The following is an 18561-nucleotide window of genomic DNA, read 5'->3' on the forward strand; positions in this document are numbered from 1 at the left end:
CGTCGTACTCTAAATCACAATGCGATTGAGCGAAGCATGACAGCTCAACAGCGAGCGCATCCCAACTCTCAAGCGAGAATATCGCACTGGATGTGAGAGAATAAAGCTTTGGGCCAAAGGGGAATGCAACGCGCGCACTGCCCTGCTCGTCCCACAAACTGACGTCAAATCCACCAATGTCATCGCGAAGAAGAGGTACAACCTTCTCTCGAGAAAACCTGACACACTCCGTATCCTTTGGCATCTCAAGGTGGCTGCTTCGCATGCCCGGCACCCATCCGTCGGTGAAATATACTTTGTGGGAGGGCTGGTAGTTGTGCCACCAGAGGAGTCACTAGCATCTGCGCCGATCCTTAGCAGATCAAGCAGCTTGCTGTATTGTGGGTTGTGGTCTACAGAAGTGAGTGACAGGCTCCAGTTTATCACGTTGACTCCGGCGGGAGGAATACCCTCAGCGCTTGAAGCAGAAAAAGAAGGTAGCGTCGTCAAATTCGCCATCAGATAGCGACTAATGAGCTCGTCATACTGTCCGTATATCGTTACCATTCCAACCGCAGCTCCTGAGTCCTCCTCTGTCCAGCTCCCCGACTGCAGCACATAGGTACTTGGCACAACATCGCTGATCTTTGTCTGCATCCAATTCAGAAAGCCATCAGCTGCTTGAATTGTCGTCGTCGCTGATGTCTGGGTTGGCTGGTAGACAACATTACTCCCCGATATCGTCATAGTCCACTGCGTGTCAATATAAGTTCGCACACGCAGCTCCGTTAAGACTTTGCCCAAGCTCAAGTATGTGGTTAGATGGGACCCGGATGTGGTGTCTAGAATGTCGGTATGTTCTACATCGCATTGTACCTCCGCAAGGCAAACCAACTCAGCAGCAAGCCACTGAATCCGGCAGCTACAGCAGATTGAAGAGTAGGAACCAAATCAAACTTGAAAGTCTCCTGACCATTTGCATTAGTTGACGTCTTCGTCTGGGTCATGTCAGCAGCTCGCAGTGAAGGAACTAGCGTTTCTCGTGAAAATGAGGAACACACGGGGTAATTTAGGCACCTCATTGTGGCTGGTGCACATTTACGGCACTTGTCATTCGGTGCCAGATTGTAAGCCGGGCTCGTAGGCTAGACTTCAGACTGCTTGAACACCTTCGTCCGATTGCGTGGCACTGCTCGGAGCTGAGCATCGTCACCCTCCATCAAAACCTGCTTCATCGCGTCTGACCCAAGAGAATGATCATTCACTACTGCATTAGCAGAAAACTTCCCAGCGAGAAACACATAACGGTAGGTAATTTCCAATATCCACTCGGTCATTGGGTCCGTCCCGCCTGAAGAACGTACGAACACCTCGGCCCCAGTCAAAGCCAATGCGTCGCTTATAATTTCCTTGATTTCATCTTCAGTCGAGGCGGTGAGGATCGGTGAGGTTGTAGCGATTAGAAACTTGCCCGTTTTGTACTCGATCTGAACGCTGACAGCGTCAGTCGATGAGCTTGGAGAAATTCTCAGCACTTGAACGTACGAAGTAGTCTCCAAAATAATTGCTCGCGTATCTTGTACCAGCGCTATCGGTCCAAAAGGACAGCGGGTTGATGCAAAGCACGCTAGGCTGGAGCTTGCCTTGAGAATCGAATCCAGTCCATTCGTGGCAGATGAAGCAGCAGACACGCATCGGGCTATCTCAGAGGAAACGGGTCTTTTCATCGTGGTTCCTTGCATAAGTCCCCTATAAACGTTTGGCGGAAGCTGGCCTCGAACACACCTTCCAAAGCTGCTAGTCATGGTGTTGTAGCTGCACAATTGATCAGAGATAGCGTCAGACGAGCATCCAAAGAGCTGCGTGCTGCATGACAAGCAATCCGCAGCCAGAATCCATGGACTTGCGCTGGAAGAGTCACTGACACGCTCTCGGAGCTCACCAAGAATTGTATCGAGTGCTGGTCGAGAGGATGACGCTGGATACTCAATAACAGCTCGCGCTGGCACGTCCTCAATCATGTCGACTGAGCCTGCAGCTGTGTTAAACGCTACTGATTTCAGCATCAATGCGTTCGAATAGATGAGCGATATCTGCAGTCTACTTGGGTCGTTTGCTTCAGCCTCTACGAGTGCCGAGACTTCTGCAGCTTGCTGCAGTACGAAGGAGCGCAAGAACATGTCCAGGTAGGAGGCCGAAGCGCTGTACGCAAACGTCTGCTGCTCATTCACACTCGGCCGAATGTCACGCACCACAATCGTGAGGTTCACGTTGTTTGTCTCGCTTGTCGTTGGCGTCACTACAAATGTTTGTGCGCCATTCGTGCTCATTCGGAATAGTGTGGGGTACTGTTCTCCTGGCTGCTCGCCAGGCACGAGTCCAAGGGCACATTTAAGGCGTGCGAGGCAAAGTATCGCCTGCCGAATAGGGACCCACGAAGTAGTCGGGAGAGCGGCAGCGCACACTGCTAGAGGTCCAATCAAGTCCACTTGTTCGGTGCTGTAGTGCTCGGCCACGTCCGATCCGGGCGATGCAAGCAAAGTTGATCCACTGCTCCCAGCCATCGTCTCCAGCTGCGATATTAAACACGGCAAAACAACGCTTTGACACGCCTCAATGTCCTGACAAGCGTCAAGAAAATCACCACAAGCATCGCACGAAGTTGCGTCACTCGTACTGTCCGGCAAGGTCGTTGCAGCCAATGGGTATACATCCGACGAGCTGACATCGCTCTTCTCCGTATTTCTCGTGATGGAAAGCGCCACTCGAATGGTGTTTGCATCCACACGACGCGTTGTGTGCGTCACCCGTTGACTGCCGTACACGCTGTACACCTGGATCGCACTCGTTGCGGTGCGAGAGTCCACCGATTGAAAGTGCAGTTGAACGAGAAGTTGGTCTCGAGCCGATAGTCTCTGACTTCGCTGTCGAAGACGCAGGAGCAGGTCGATTGCAGGCGGTGCACTGGTGGTGCTTGGTCCGGCCGCACTCCCAGTCGGAGAATCTGTCGCGTTGGACTGGAACCACCACACCGTAGGCTCGCCATCAGTTCTGCCTGGAATCAGCGGCAAAATGTCCTTTGCGTCGTAGCCCTCGAAGGTGGCGGAGACCAGCGGCGTGTTGGTGTCGTATCGGTGCAGGAAGAAGGGGTCCATATCGAAGACCGACGAAATCTGCAGCTCAAGACACAGTTGAGCGTCGACACAAGTAACAGACGTGGTTGTGGACGCGACGAGCTCGTAGGCGGTGGGGAAGGACGAGCTGGGGTCTCCGAACTGCACGTGTTGGCTGACAGAAGTCGACGGGTAGATCATCCCGGCGAGGTCCGGCACTACGACGCGCGCAGTTGAAGCTGCATCCGAGGATGCTGTCGCCACCGTCACGAGCAGAGCAGACAGCAGCGAGGTTCTGGTCGCCATGGTGGTGCGTGTCTGATGACCCTCCACCGCCGAGAAATCTTTTGATTCACAAGCGCGACCACTGGGTTTCCGTTGCTCGAAAAACTACTTGATCCTTAAGCAAATAGCTATTGTACTGGAGCAGCTTTTGCTTCCACAGCTGGAGAACCACGACTCCTGGCTCGGCCGGCAAAGAGAGTGCGGGGGGGGAGGTCAAAGCAGATTCCATCGGAGTCGCCGGAAACAAGCAGCAACCTCTGCCGTGGGATTGATTGCAGCTGGAGGCAGCTTCAACGAGGCATCCGCCCCAGCCTCAAAGCGCGTTACCTGGCGAGGCATCAGAGTCCGCCTGCTACAGACCGACACAGCGGCGTCGAAACTTCGGGCCGCATATTATACCCAAACGTGAGCTTTTCCGAGAGAAAACGCAGCAAGCGCCGGGTGCAACTAGCAGACTGCTGCTGCAAGCGTTTGCCAGCGCAAAGATAACACGCAGAAACCCATGAGCAATGCGAGCAACGCCACGTCGCGTTGCGCAGATTCGTCCGCAGTTGAAGCTGTGGTCCGAATTAGAGGCGCTGTTCCTCCGGAATGCGTAGTTTTTAGCTAGCCCATCCCCTTTTCGTCTGTCGTGCCTCTTCCTCGTCGCCATTTCCCAAAAAGCTGCACGGAGCTGAAGGCGTCAAAAATAAAATCCCCAAAAGTCCTAGATAATCCAGAGATGGCCAACAACCCGGCGGAGGACGACGCGCTGCTGCTGGAGCGCCAGCGCACGGCGTTGCTGGAGGCGGAGGTCAAGTCGTTGCGTCTGTCGCTTGTGGCGCTGGGCGAGTCGACGGAGTTCGAGGAGGAGCGCATGACGAACCGCCTCATGAAGCGCCTGCACGACGTCAAGAGCGAGAAGGAGAAGCTGGCGCTCGAGGTGGAGCGCGAGGAGGAGCTGCTGACCAACAATCTGCAGAAGAAGCTCAACCAACTGCGCAAGGAGAAGGTGGACTTGGAGAACAAGCTCGAGAACGAGCAGGAGTACATTGTGAACCGCCTCTCGAAGCAGCTCGAGGCCGCGCGTGCCGAGAAGGAGCGGCTGTTGCAGGAGCTGCAGAATGAGGACAACGGGGTGCGCAAGGCGCTTGAGTCGCAGGTGGCCAAGATCTTGCACGAGAAGGTGCACCTCGAGAACGAGCTGGAGCAGGAGCAGGAGTTCCTCGTGAACCGCCTGCAGAAGCAGCTTACGGGTCTGCACAGCGAGCGCCGTCGCATGGAGAAGAAGCTGGCTAGGGACAACATGGCGCTGCTGGACCAGATGCAGCTCAAGGTGGACGTGCTCAAGCTCGAGTGCGGAGACAACGCCAACGCCTTCGCGGACGGCGTGGCCCAGATCCTGGCCAGGGCCAAGGAGCAGCAGGCCAAGAAGGCCCAGGACGCTGTCAAGACCACCAAGGACGACATCAACATCGTGGCCTGGGCTGCGTCCTCCGGCTACAAGCCGCAGCTCACGCCCGAAGGACTCGTCTACCAGCACATCCGGCGCGGCACCATGTGAGAGAAGGCGGAGTGACTGATGGACGACGACATCTCCAACTTGTTATCTCTTCTCTCGCTGCTGTCAGTCGGTCGGCGAATGGCCTTCCCACGCGAACGGACTTTTCTTTCTTTTCTTTTCAGTTGCTCTCGTTGCATATGCGTTACGTCCGATCGCTGGCCAAGGCTGCAGATAAGAAGCCACCGAGACAAGACAAGAAAAACAAATTGATGCGGAAGTATCACAAAATCCAAGCTCGTGCAAAAGGAGAAACAGGAAAAGAGCCAAGGAGAGGAGCGAAGCGGAGAAGACGTGAACGAGAGCAGATCACCAATTAATCTTGTAACATACCGAAGCTGCTTGTGAAGCCTTACTCTTGTTTTCAGCGCTCAAATCTTGAAACTGCACCACCAGATTCCGATGCTTCAAATCTCAACTTATTTATTAGCACTACAAACTTGTCCTAGCCTGACAAAACTGGTAAGCTTAAAGTACCTGGCGCACCATGTTCTTCTGCGCCTCTGTGAGTTTGGTGGGGAACTGCACGTCGAACTCCACCACGAGGTTACCTCGCTGCGAGGTTCTCTTCTGCAGCGGCATGCCCTCGCCCGCGATCACCATCTGCGTACCGGGAGCGACGACGCCTCCCAGAGGAACGGGCACCTCGCGTCCGTCCAGCGTCTTGATGGTCAACGTGCCGCTGCCCAGCAGTGCGTCTCGCAGCGACAGCTTGGCGCGGTACAGCAGGTTGTCGCCGTCGCGCGTAAACTTGTTGTGCGGCTTCTGCTTGATGACGAACACGATGTCTTGAGCTGGTCGACCGGGAAGCGCGTCTCCCTGACCTTCAAAAGTCACCTTGGTGCCGTCCTTCCAGCCGGGCTTGACGTCGATCTCGAGGATCTTTTGCTCCTCCCGCAGTTGGTTCGAGCTCGGGTCGTGCACCTTGCGCGTGATCTTGAGCTTCTTGGTGCAGCCCGAGTATAGCTGCTCCAGCGGCACCTCCAGCTCGCTCTTGAGCTGCTGCGGCTGTCTCTGCTGGCCGAAAGGGTCGCGGCCCCCAAAGCCGCCGCTCTGCATGCCACGCATGCCGCCGAAGCCCATGTCGCTGAACATGGAGGCCATGGGGTCGCGGCCCTCGGCCTCGTGCAGGTTGGATGTGCCGAAGAACTGCTCGAAGATCTTGGACGGGTCCGTCGAGTGGAACGAGAAGCTGCTGCCCGCCGGGAAGCCGCCGCTCGACGTCGTGTACGTGAATCCTCCGGGCATGCCGCCCATTCCACCAGGCATGCCTCCCTCGGGACCCTCGGGCCCTGCCGGCTGGCCTTTGAGCCCTTCCTCGCCGTACATGTCGTAGATTTCGCGCTTCTTCTTGTCGCTCAGCACCTCATAGGCCTCGCCGATGTCCTGGAACTTCTTCTGCGCGCCGTCGGGGTCGTTCGGGTTCTTGTCCGGGTGCCACTTGAGCGCCAGCTTGCGGTACGCCTTGCGCAACTCGTCGTCGGTGGCGCCCTTGGCCACATTCAGGACGGCGTAGTAGTCTTTACCCATTGTTGTTGGTCTGCGTGTTAATCTAGTTTTTTGTAGCTTGTGCTTCACTTGGCGAATTCAAATGTGAGACCCAGAGTTGAAGTGGCTGAGTCGGATGTCGCGATTTCGTTGGCGAATATTCTAGAAAAGACTCGAATGTTCGGGTCAAGACCGTTCGTGATTGGTCCGTGTATTATTATAATAGCAGGTGATTCGCTCATAGTATAATATTTGCGACATTATTGCAATACGGGCCAGCTTTAGGCGCTCGACACAGACCCTCGCCGCTGGTGCTCATGCTTGCGGAGCATTGTGATCAGGATATTTTCTCTCTTTCTGCGGTTCACGCGGTAATTGGACCTTGGTCGTGGGTCTCGAATCGGAAGCAGCATTCGGAACGACGCGGATTCGCAGTAGCTCTTGGCGACGGTATCCGGTAGATCACCGTCGTCACGGGTGCTGCCAAAGCGCGACTGGAGCTTGGCACCTCGCAGCGACTCGCTCGGGGCTGATGGAGACACGAACAACGGTCAGATGGCTATAAGCTTACATGTAGTCTCCCATCTGACACAAGCACGCACCAAGGGAACCGCGTCGCCTGCTGTCGGCGTCGACCAACGCCACCAGCTTTGGACGGCGCATCGCATCTTGGCAACCCGAACACATTTCCTGCAGCAGCACAGAAATCACTCCAAATGAGGCGGACGACTGAGCAAGACGGACTTCAGTCTGAACGTACAACTTTCTCCAGCCCGCGGACAACCTTTGAGCAATGACAGACTCTACAAAACACAACAAGATACCGTGAATTAACCACGATAGGGACCAGCGAAAGAGACAAACCAACGTACGCGAGGCTCTCGCGCTCCGTCTTGGACTTCTTAATCAGCGAAGCTATCGTCTTCATGCGCTGACACTCGCGTCCGTGGATTGTGGCAAGGATGTAGTCCCCCGCTGCACTAATAGTATCCTGTCGACGTCTGGACTGGGCGCTCCCTGGGAGCTCGACGATCCCGCGGATAAACACGTCCACTGCACCTGGCGCCGCCTGGCAGTATAAGTAGCACACTGACATGTTGACACGGCGAACCGACTGGTCCGATGTCCGATCCTCCGTCTCCACCGACTTGATCAACTGGAAGCCAAAGCGTCGACCGGCCGTGACCATCGTGTCCATGCGTTCGAGCCAGCAGAGCTGGTCGGTGACCCCCGGGATGTGACCGAACTTCTCCACGAACTTGACGCCGAAGAACTCGTGCGGCTTGGCGTCCGAGCGCGTGCGGAACGTGCGCACGACCCCACAGTCCAGGACGTCTCCGTACTGGATGGGGGCGTTCCGCTGCATCTGCTGCGTCGTGTCGGCGTACAGTCCGTCCATGACCTCGTCCAGCGAGCCGGGCAGCGTGCCGCCCCCGAAGGCGCTCACCATGGTGGTGTGCAGTGCCCCAAAGGACTCCACCACGCTGACATCATTGGGCAACGAGCGTCGCGCGTTGTAGAGGCTGCGCAGCTCCACGCGCTCCGTGTACAGGTCGATGCCCCGCTCCGACTTGAGCTTGAGCCACTTGCTGGCGTCCACCACGCGGCGTCTGCGGCGCACAAAGTCCACGTACTGTAGAGCTGTCTTGGCGATGATGCCGTCGCTCGAGGCCTCGAAGGCGCCCAGCGACACCGCCTGGTCCTGCTCGTCCGCCATCGGCTAATGGACTCCGAGTAACGCGCGATTCATTTTCTGGAACGTTCAGGCACTAATGTGGCTAGGTGATATTAGTATTTGCGGCGAAATGTACCCAAGAATGCAGTCCTGCATTACAGCACGGAGCAACAAAGTCTGAAGCACTTCGCAGTTCTGCTAGTGATATAAGAACACCATGTGCTTGAAACGACCAAGGCGGACGATGCCAAGTCTGGAGAACCTTACAGAGAACGCGGAGAAAGACGATGACCCAACGGGAAACCAATGTGCGCGCACACATGAGCACAGCATCGGGTCCAGATCAACCGGTGGTAGGCCCGAAACGGAGAAATTGACGCTTGTGGCGTCCAAAGAAGACCGCGGTCGGAGTCAAACTTACAGAGGACAGCAACTTGGACTAGGAGATCAAGCGAGATGCTGCAGTTTGCTATAGTCCAGGATGCAAGTCGACGTAGATCAAGCTTACCGACGCTGGGTACGAAGCGGTATCATATGTGCGGAATGTGCGGACTACATGACTCTGTTGCAGCAATGCTTCTACCCGGCAGGGCGATGCTGGCACTCTGCCTAATTCATTTCGACTTTTCGAGTTCGTTGTGCACACCGACACCATGGTCGCAACGACCTGTGGGACATCACCCGTCATGACGACCGGAAGGCTACCCAATTCGATCCGTTTTCCCGGTGCTGACTGCTATGTCCAGAGAGCTTTTCACCCAGCAGGGCAGTGCTGCCCGATTCATCTCAACTCTTGACTATTTTCAAGAGCGTCTTCAGAATTGTTGCAAGCAATGCACGACGCGTCTTTCTGCTCGTCCAATTCCTCGACCAACCTCAGAGCGCCTGGATCCAAATGACACGTCCCCAACCTACCGACTTATGCACGAAGGACTGCAAACATTTGCACAAAAGAGATGTCGAAACTAACATATTCGCGACATATTAGTTTGCTACTGTTCAAGGGAGGAAGTGTTGACTGGATCAGCTAATATGATGGACACTCAGTCCGATTCCGGGCCCGACTCCACGTCCAAGCCCCAGCTCAAACCTCCGAGTCCGACTCATTGGGGCGACCTTGGAAGAAAGCGCGCGACGCGTCTGTGGGTGGCGAAACAATAGGAGGTGCGCTCTCGTCATCTTCTCCATCCTCGTTGACTTCTTCATCCTCCTCCTTCTCCTCGCCGCCCGAGTGTTCGCAACTTTCACAATCCCGAGTCGTACTGGTGCATCGCCATCAGCCACTTGCGTTCAGCGAAGGCAGTCGCGGGGCTTGGTTGTTGTCCTCCCAGTTCGTTGCTTTCCGGTTTCAGACATCGCGGTCAGCTCACTTGTTCGTTCCAAAGCACTTTCAAAAAGAATGAAGTCTGCCACAGAGGAGCATGCCCCTCCAATCCATCAAAGATTCTTACATTGGGGAAAACTTGCGCTGCAGCGACGTTCCCTTCTGCCTTAATGCTTGTCGTGTATTACAAGGAGAGACGATAACAAATTAGCACTGAGTGGTGGAATAGTTGCTTCGTACGGGATACAATACGCCATGAGAGACGGAACTCTCACATCGAACACCTCAAATGATTAAATCAGCAGTCGTTTCACCGACTTGCGTCGACCCTCGAATGCTTCCTTAATTCCGACTCATCCGGCTGCCCTCTCTTCAGCAAGAACGTCACGATACTAGCACAGCCACGGTTCAGCGCTTCAATCAGTGCTGCGCTGACACTCGCCGAGTTGCTTTCAGGCATGAACAAGTCGACAACCGTGACTTGCCTAGGCGCTACACTAGCGCGGAGCACGCGAGCGGTGTCAAAAGGATTGCCGCGATGCATTATGATCCGAATAGCGTGAGGACACTATTGGTTTGCAGCAGTCTCGAGGGCCAGCGTTGCGTCTGTCGAGACGGGACTGTTCTGGAGTAATATCTCCACCATCGCGGTGTGTCCGTGTGCCATTACTATCTGCAAGGCCTCACTGGTACTAATATCACCGGGAACCAACGCGGAACACTGCAGTATGTGAAGGTTGAGCGTTCTCGTCGACGAGTCCGAGTCAGTAGGGAAAGTAGATTCCTCAGATGACTTTAGCCCTCCGTGGGAACAAGCGACGTGCTGGCGAGTATCGACTTTTTGAGCTCGAATGCCAGTTTACAATGATGGAGAACCTCAACTCCTGCTTAGTGTCTCGTTCGTGCTTACCCCGCTGCTACAAGGGCCTTCACGCACGTTTGGGCTCGTCAATAACTGCCTCCTTCCCACGACGATCGACTCGGCCGTTTACAACGACTTGCATCGAGTAGTCCAGACATTTGGGTCTTCTCGGATGTGGACAATTAGAACCATGGACGGCGCTGCTGTTAGGGGCGACTCGATACAATGCAGCGGCTTCGTGACGATCGCTGTTTTGGATGCACTAAGATGACAATGTTCAAGGCCGCAGCCAACGGCCACCTCGAAGTGGCCAAGCGGCTTGTCAAGAATTACCCAGCAATCTGCCACTGTCGGTCCGCTGTGGTGCAAATCCTGATAAAAGCTCGGGTAACGCTGGACAAGACGAAGTCGCTGAGTACCTGACGGGACGATGCGGTTCGTTGCTTCTCAAAGCTAGAGTGGAGGCAGCAGTGGCGGCGAGCCGCATTTTAGTGGCCGCAGGGCCACAAAGTATAAGTTTCCTCTTCACCATTGCTTTGTTTGTTTGTTTCTTTTTCAATTGAGCCGTCAGCATGATGCTACCGCTAACCTGCCAGTCACGACGCCCGCCTAGTTCTCGAGCACCACGCGGTAGCGCACACTGCCGTCGCGCACCTTGTCCAGGCCTTTGTTCACCTCGCTCATCGGCAGCTTCTCGATGATCGGGCGTACGTCGCCCTTCGCTGCCACGGCCAGCATATCCTTGATGTCCTGGATGCTACCAATCGCACTGCCGCGCACACGGACGGCACGAGGAACCAAGAACCACGGCGTGATCTTCACCTGATCAGCAGGGAGACCCACCATGATGAACGTGCCGCGCTTGCGCACAAGACCCAGGTACAGGTCGTACGGCATGTCCTTGGCGTCGGCGGTCAGCAGCAGGAAGTCGACGCAACCAGCCGCCTTCTTCTGGTGCTCTGGGTTGCTCAGGTCGTAGAACTCCTCCGCTCCCAGCGCGCGGATCTCTTTCTCCTTCCTCGACGAGCGCGAGAAGGCCACCGGTGTGGCACCCAGCGCGCGGATGAACTGGATGGCGATGTGGCCCAGGCCGCCGATGCCGATCACACCGACACGGTCGCCAGCCTTGACGCCCTCCTGCTTCAAAGGCGTGAACACCGTTGCGCCGGCACACATGAGCGGAGCGGCCGCGTCGGACGGCAGCGCGTCCGGGATTTTGAAGGCGTAGTTGCTGTCCACGCGCAGGTAGTCGGCAAAGCCACCCTGCTGCCGGGAGCCATCCTTGTACGCGGCGTTGATGGTGAAGACACTCTGGTCGCACACGGCGTCCTCTCCATCAGCGCAGTCGCGGCAGTGGTCGCTCGGGTCGCGGTTCAGGCACGCCCAAGCCTGCGCGCCAACGCCCACACGATCGCCCACGACAAGACTCTTCACCTTGGAACCAACAGCAGCCACCTCTCCAACGATCTCGTGGCCCGCCACACACGGGTACGGCGTAGGGCCCCAGCCGCTGTCCAGCGTGTGCACATCGGATCCGCAGATGCCGCAGTGCGTGACCTTGATCTCCACGTCCTCGGCACCCAGCGGCCGCGGCTCGAACTGCCAGGGCTTGCACTCGCCGGTATTGTCGAAGGCAGCGTAGCCGTTGAAGGTTCTCGGGGCGGCAGACATGTTTGATGCTTGGCGGGGAGTTTGTTTGGTACTTGGTCGAGAGTGATTTCTCAAATGAGCTGGTTGAGGGACTTTGAAGTATAGATGTCAAGGTGCAACCAAGTGGGCGAGGTTAGTCAGCTACCGGTATGTAGAATATTCTGCATTGGCTCGTGGCGCACAATCAACTCAGCAGGTGTCGATACAGCAGCACGGAAACACACGGTATCAAGTACGACATGTTTTTTAATGCATGTAACGCGCTGGTAAAGGATAAAGTGGATTATGTAGCGCGAACACCGCACAATCAGAGTGCCACACAATCGCATCATCTCGGATATTGAAGACGAAGCTCGTGAGTCGTCTGTGTAGCCGCATGCATCTATTAGAGACAAGGCTGGTACCAGCCTTGCCAGGACTTGCCAGCAGAAAATCGTCTGGTACTTGCCAAGAAGCCCTCCGACCGTTGGGCAGAGGCAAACTGAGAGGGAGTACAGCACAGCACTCTACGCTTCAGAGATTTAAGCTACCGGAACCTGTACACCAGGGCTTAAGCCCACCTTCTGGCGTAGGTGCTAGTAGCTAGTAGCTAGCCGTCCTATGGGGACCGGGTTCGAGTACCCCTTAAGATACTTTGGGGATTTTCGGCACGCGGAGCCTCCAGCCCACCCAACTATCACACACCACTTTGGGTGCGGGCTGGCAGGGCGGATCACTCAGTCGCTCCACGCTTCAGAGATTTAAGCTACCGGAACCCGCACGCCAGGGCGTAAGCCGGCCTCTGGCGCAGGTGCTAGTAGCTAACCGTCCCTATGGGGACCGGGTTCGAGTACCCCTTATGGTACTTTGGGGATTTTCGGCTAGCGGGGCTTCCAGCCCACCCAACTATCACACACCACATTGGGCGCGGGTTGGCAGGGCGGATCACTCAGTGACTCACTGAGTGACTGCTCGTCCACTTTTTGTGCCTGTCTCCGGTTTTCAGTGGATCGACCGCACTCGGCGGGTATCGATCCCTGTACCTCCCGGTCTCAGCGTCAGGGTGTTACCACTGGCCCACTGAGGTCGGTCGCTCCACGCTTCAGAGCCAACGGGATACCCGTCGATGAGAAAGAAATGGCAAGGTAACGTGTTGAGGCAAACATATATTAATACTACATGTAAGAAGAGATGTAGCCTCTATAAAGCTGTAGCTTCACCCCAAAGCGCCCTTTAGCGCAGGGTGAAGGGTTTTCGATAAGGCTCCGTCGACGACTTGCCTGTGCTATCTACCACTTTTCTTGACCTGAAAACACTCCAAATGCTTGCTCACTTGCCCTAAGTGACTTGCGTGACGAACTTGGTCATCAAGAGCACGAGGGGTCGTTGGCAGGGGTTAGCACTCTACGTATTCGTGAACCAAATGGCTGGTTTGCCTCGCCTGTGGACAGCGGGTAGAGTACGCGTTTTTTAGGGCTGGTAACCGGACACTGCACCCGAAGTTACGTCTGCCATTGCCGGCCATGTTTGCAATTTCGTCCTCGCCGACTGGCAATAGGCGTCATCAGCGCCCATAACCAGCATACGTTGCCTTCCTGTTTATGGGCTTGTAGCACTGTTTTGGTGACTATTTGTCGGTGCCCCCAGCCTGATTGTGCGGTGGTCACACTGCAAAATCCTTGGCGCTGACATCTGCTGTATCGACACCTGCTGAGTTGATTGTGCGCCACGAGCCAATGCAGAATATTCTACATACCGGTAGCTGACTAACCTCGCCCACTTGGTTGCACCTTGACATCTATACTTCAAAGTCCCTCAACCAGCTCATTTGAGAAATCACTCTCGACCAAGTACCAAACAAACTCCCCGCCAAGCATCAAACATGTCTGCCGCCCCGAGAACCTTCAACGGCTACGCTGCCTTCGACAATACCGGCGAGTGCAAGCCCTGGCAGTTCGAGCCGCGGCCGCTGGGTGCCGAGGACGTGGAGATCAAGGTCACGCACTGCGGCATCTGCGGATCCGATGTGCACACGCTGGACAGCGGCTGGGGCCCTACGCCGTACCCGTGTGTGGCAGGCCACGAGATCGTTGGAGAGGTGGCTGCTGTTGGTTCCAAGGTGAAGAGTCTTGTCGTGGGCGATCGTGTGGGCGTTGGCGCGCAGGCTTGGGCGTGCCTGAACCGCGACCCGAGCGACCACTGCCGCGACTGCGCTGATGGAGAGGACGCCGTGTGCGACCAGAGTGTCTTCACCATCAACGCCGCGTACAAGGATGGCTCCCGGCAGCAGGGTGGCTTTGCCGACTACCTGCGCGTGGACAGCAACTACGCCTTCAAAATCCCGGACGCGCTGCCGTCCGACGCGGCCGCTCCGCTCATGTGTGCCGGCGCAACGGTGTTCACGCCTTTGAAGCAGGAGGGCGTCAAGGCTGGCGACCGTGTCGGTGTGATCGGCATCGGCGGCCTGGGCCACATCGCCATCCAGTTCATCCGCGCGCTGGGTGCCACACCGGTGGCCTTCTCGCGCTCGTCGAGGAAGGAGAAAGAGATCCGCGCGCTGGGAGCGGAGGAGTTCTACGACCTGAGCAACCCAGAGCACCAGAAGAAGGCGGCTGGTTGCGTCGACTTCCTGCTGCTGACCGCCGACGCCAAGGACATGCCGTACGACCTGTACCTGGGTCTTGTGCGCAAGCGCGGCACGTTCATCATGGTGGGTCTCCCTGCTGATCAGGTGAAGATCACGCCGTGGTTCTTGGTTCCTCGTGCCGTCCGTGTGCGCGGCAGTGCGATTGGTAGCATCCAGGACATCAAGGATATGCTGGCCGTGGCAGCGAAGGGCGACGTACGCCCGATCATCGAGAAGCTGCCGATGAGCGAGGTGAACAAAGGCCTGGACAAGGTGCGCGACGGCAGTGTGCGCTACCGCGTGGTGCTCGAGAACTAGGCGGGCGTCGTGACTGGCAGGTTAGCGGTAGCATCATGCTGACGGCTCAAGTGAAAAATACAGACAAATAACGCTCATGTTGTGATGACTACTTTCTCGCCTTAGGTACCATGGTCTGTGTTAGCCTACTACTTACTACAAATCACTGGTATCGCGATGCTACTCCGTTTCGTCTTATTTTTGTTTGTTGCGAAGGCAAGCCTGGCTTTGATTCTTACTTGGTCATTGGCCTCTTCAGCAGTTGCCACTGTGTTCTGTAGGCGACATTACTGCTGAAAAGCTATTGGTGCACCCCGCCGTCGGTCAATCTGAAAGTCACGATGTTGCTTTCAAGACGATCATTTTTATATTTATACCATAGGCAGTGCCTCAGCGTTCTCTGCTCGCTGCGTACATGTAGTTCGCATTGAATAAGGTTATCGAGACTTGGCATCATCATGGTCCTTTCAATCACGTATTACATATTATTAATACATGGTGTTATCACTAAGCATTGAGAGGCGAACGCAATCTCTCCACACTTTAATGCCCTGGTATTTCTAAAAATTGCCGTACTGAAGTTGTAAATTACGTGCTACCGTCAAGGCATTTGCAGAGCGATGCATGCTTTTCCAACCAGTAGTCATCTCCAGCGATTCCCGCAGTCTTTTGAACCGCGTTAGTGAATCCTTGCAGAGTACATGTACCAAGCCACCCTCACTAAATTAAAACAAGTCAATTTTAGCTTAAAAACAAAGTTTCGCATCTCAAACTCGGAAAGCATAGACTTTTAAAAAAAAAGTAATTTAAAAAAAATGGTGTGGAGCATTTTCTCTAAAACTATGTGTCACACCAAAATACACCAACTTACACCATTCTGTTCGGCGCTTCCATTGGCCGAAACGCCACACTCGGGGTTTGTATGATTCCATGAGGAAAACCCCAAAGCCGCAGCAAAGGCCCCCTCAGTCTCCACAGCGCCCGCCAGCGTCAGATCGCCACCGCTCGCCCCGCACCGGCCTCCCCGCCCGCCCGCGACCCCCACCCTCGCGTCCACACTCTCTCTGCACGTCCACCGGTGTGCATCTCGCCCCGTAGATCGCTCTGTAGCGCCCAACACGGACGTTTCCCGCCGCCTTCCAGGTCCTGCGCGCGTCCTGACCCGTCCGTGACTGCACGGAGCCGCCCTCGTAGTCGCCACCACGCTCGCAGACCGCAAGAGAAAGCGAGGCGACGGAGGGATGTCCCATGACGGATACTGCGCCTCCTCGCGGGACGACGCACCGCCGCCGGCCCCGCACAGCGCCAGCTCGGGCTTCAACGACCCCTCCACCCCCACTACGATGCACGCCATGGCCGACGCGAACGGGCTTATGCCGCGCACGCATGTGGCGCTGCCGCCGCAGCTGCAAGGAGACGAGGACCAGGCCATGAGCGACTCGGAGCGGTCCCATTCGTCCTCAGCGCTCAACTTGGCGCAGGCCTCGGTGATGGACATTGTCAAGGAAGGCCAGCAAGTCATCGCTACCTTCCTGAGAGAGACGCAGTGTTACGACGTCATTAAGAACAGCGGCAAGGTCGTGGTGTTCGACGTTAAGATCCCCATCAACCTCGCCTTTTTCGCGCTGGTAGAACACGGTACGACACAGAGGGAGCTCCCATTGAGATGATGGTCGCTGATTGTTTGTTGCTTTCTGGTGGTACTGGTAGATATCAAGTCTGTACCCGTATGGGACGCCGAGCAGGGCAAGTTCGTGGGCATGTTCACGGCGACCGATTTTGTCAACATCCTGCGCCACTTTTACATCCGTGGGTCGCCCATGAACGAGCTAGCAGAACACAGCATTGCCTCTTGGAGAGGTAAGCCTGGGGAAAATATGGCGACAAGATTGTCGGGATGATTAACGGTTTGATGTACTGCAGAAATCCCCCGATCTCTCTCGATGGCGCCAACACGGGAAGAGATGGTGTCCGTCACCCCGGAGCACAATCTCTTCGATGTGTGTAAGATTCTTCGCGACAATAGGCTTCATAGACTTCCCGTAGTAGACCCGACCCAAAACTCGGTCTTGTCTGTCATCACGCACAGCGGGATTTTGGAATACCTGGTGGCCACCTTCCGCGAGCAGCGTCGGCTGTTCGACCAGCCCATCTTCGATCTAGGCATAGGCGTCTACAGCGGCTTCGTGACTGTTCCGGAAGATATGCCGCTTATTCGCGTGCTGCACACCTTGATCGAGCGGAGGGTCTCGGCTGTGCCGATAGTTGACCCAAGTGGTAAGTGTGTGCGTGGGGAGCAACATTGTGTTGTTTAGTTTGATGTGCTCACTGTGCTTGCTTTGTCCGTGTGCAGGCGTTGTTGTGAATATTTATTGTGTATCGAACGTCACCGAATTGGTGAAGGACCGGTCACTTACCCAGTTAGACATGCCTGTGGGAGAGATTCTCAGGATCCAAGCTGCTGAGGTGAGTGATGTCTGTTCTTGTTTGCGATGAAATAGTACCTTTTGCTGACAGGAGATTTGCGTCCACAGGGTAACGTCGGGGAAGGCCTACATCTGTGCTACAAGACAGACACGCTACACATGATCTTCGAGCGGTTCGCGGCATGCAAGGCGCACCGTTTCGTGTGTGTGGACGAGTATTCGCGCTGCGTGGGTCTTGTATCCCTCAGCGATTTGTTTAATTATTTCCTCGAGTAGCGAGCGAAACTATAGGATGTCTCGCGCTCGCCAGGCTACCTACGACAACAGGACAGACAGATTAAAAGGAAATGAAGCGCCGAGCAGCGAGCGACGACCGCGGGTGGACGCGCGAGAGCCGGCGACAAGATGAACAAAAACAAATCAAACAACAACCAACTTTGAGAGAGAAGATGATGAAGGAAGCGGCACGGAAGTACAGATCAACCACCAACGGCCTTGACGTTCGTCTCACTCTTTCTGGCGTCGCTCCCTCTTCAGCTGCAGCTCCTTGCTCTTCGCCAGTGCCGTTATGCCAGCAGAAAATGGTTTCGACGGCCACGTAGGTACCATAACGACAGGATAATGCCACCACAAACATCCAAGAGATCGCCACGGCATGAAAAGTAACGGCAAGTTGAGCTCTTCGTGACATGGCTACACTTTTTGTCAAAGAGCCGGTCAACGTCGGCAAGCTCAATGCTCTCGACGCCAAGCAGCAAAGACCCAAGAGCACACCTGAGCATCCGCTGCAATTGACAGCGCTCTCGATATATTCAACATCAAAATCTCATGCAAATGTCCGTCAGCGCAGCGTCTCGAGGTGGCGCCGCAGCTGGTCCAGGTCGCAGGACGGCAGCCCGATGGGCGGCTCCCTTCCCAGCGCCGTGTAGCGGTTGTAGATCTTGGCCAGCAGCTCGTCCTTCTCGCGGCGCTGCGCGATGCTGCGCGCCTTGTCTGGGTCGGCCGAGCCGCCCTGGCGCCAGTCACCCTTACGTGCTTCCGCCGCCTCCGCCGCCCGTGCACGCTTCTCGGCGGCCGACGGCTCGGGGCCGTTGGTCTGCACGCTGCCTCCTCCTCTAATCGGCTGGCCGCGTCTCGGCTGCTGTGCACGCGGTGGCGGTCTCGTCCGTGCGGGCTCCGACACAGTCGGAAGCTGCGCCTTGGACGAGCAGCACCCCATTCCTGTCTAACGGTTCCAATACTGAAGCCCAGGTGGGATCAGAACCTGTTCCTCTTCATACAAAATGAAACAGTGTAGGTTATCAAACATGTTGCCCA

General features: G+C 55.8%; 6 protein-coding genes across 6 annotated transcripts; 2 read left to right on the forward strand and 4 right to left on the reverse strand.

Moving 5' to 3' along the window:
* Positions 1 to 1780: 1780 nt before the first annotated feature.
* On the reverse strand, positions 1781 to 3398 carry KRP23_12856 (uncharacterized protein; the record flags this gene model as incomplete). Its single annotated transcript, XM_067883498.1, has 2 exons — positions 1781 to 1845; positions 1922 to 3398. 2 exons carry the CDS (start codon positions 3396 to 3398, stop codon positions 1781 to 1783), a joined length of 1542 nt encoding a protein of 513 aa, XP_067738938.1.
* A 700-nt stretch (positions 3399 to 4098) lies between these two features.
* On the forward strand, positions 4099 to 4920 carry KRP23_12857 (Coiled-coil domain-containing protein 6; the record flags this gene model as incomplete). The annotated part of the gene is made up of 1 exon (XM_067883499.1): positions 4099 to 4920. One exon carries the CDS (start codon positions 4099 to 4101, stop codon positions 4918 to 4920), a length of 822 nt encoding a protein of 273 aa, XP_067738939.1.
* Positions 4921 to 5385: 465 nt separating this feature from the next.
* On the reverse strand, positions 5386 to 6447 carry KRP23_12858 (DnaJ-like protein subfamily B member 1; the record flags this gene model as incomplete). Its single annotated transcript, XM_067883500.1, has 1 exon — positions 5386 to 6447. One exon carries the CDS (start codon positions 6445 to 6447, stop codon positions 5386 to 5388), a length of 1062 nt encoding a protein of 353 aa, XP_067738940.1.
* Positions 6448 to 6686: 239 nt separating this feature from the next.
* On the reverse strand, positions 6687 to 8122 carry KRP23_12859 (uncharacterized protein; the record flags this gene model as incomplete). The annotated part of the gene is made up of 4 exons (XM_067883501.1): positions 6687 to 6934; positions 7008 to 7095; positions 7166 to 7208; positions 7278 to 8122. 4 exons carry the CDS (start codon positions 8120 to 8122, stop codon positions 6687 to 6689), a joined length of 1224 nt encoding a protein of 407 aa, XP_067738941.1.
* Positions 8123 to 16059: 7937 nt separating this feature from the next.
* KRP23_12860 (5'-AMP-activated protein kinase subunit gamma-2) lies at positions 16060 to 17520 on the forward strand (the record flags this gene model as incomplete). The annotated part of the gene is made up of 5 exons (XM_067883502.1): positions 16060 to 16456; positions 16529 to 16678; positions 16742 to 17095; positions 17172 to 17284; positions 17353 to 17520. 5 exons carry the CDS (start codon positions 16060 to 16062, stop codon positions 17518 to 17520), a joined length of 1182 nt encoding a protein of 393 aa, XP_067738942.1.
* A 565-nt stretch (positions 17521 to 18085) lies between these two features.
* KRP23_12861 (uncharacterized protein) lies at positions 18086 to 18463 on the reverse strand (the record flags this gene model as incomplete). The annotated part of the gene is made up of 1 exon (XM_067883503.1): positions 18086 to 18463. The coding sequence occupies one exon, from the start codon at positions 18461 to 18463 to the stop codon at positions 18086 to 18088; it is 378 nt and encodes a 125-aa protein (XP_067738943.1).
* Positions 18464 to 18561: the final 98 nt, after the last annotated feature.

This window comes from Phytophthora ramorum (assembly GCF_020800215.1).
Source record: "Phytophthora ramorum isolate Pr-102 chromosome Unknown Phyram_PR-102_s0016, whole genome shotgun sequence".
In the NCBI taxonomy this organism is placed as follows: domain Eukaryota; phylum Oomycota; class Peronosporomycetes; order Peronosporales; family Peronosporaceae; genus Phytophthora; species Phytophthora ramorum.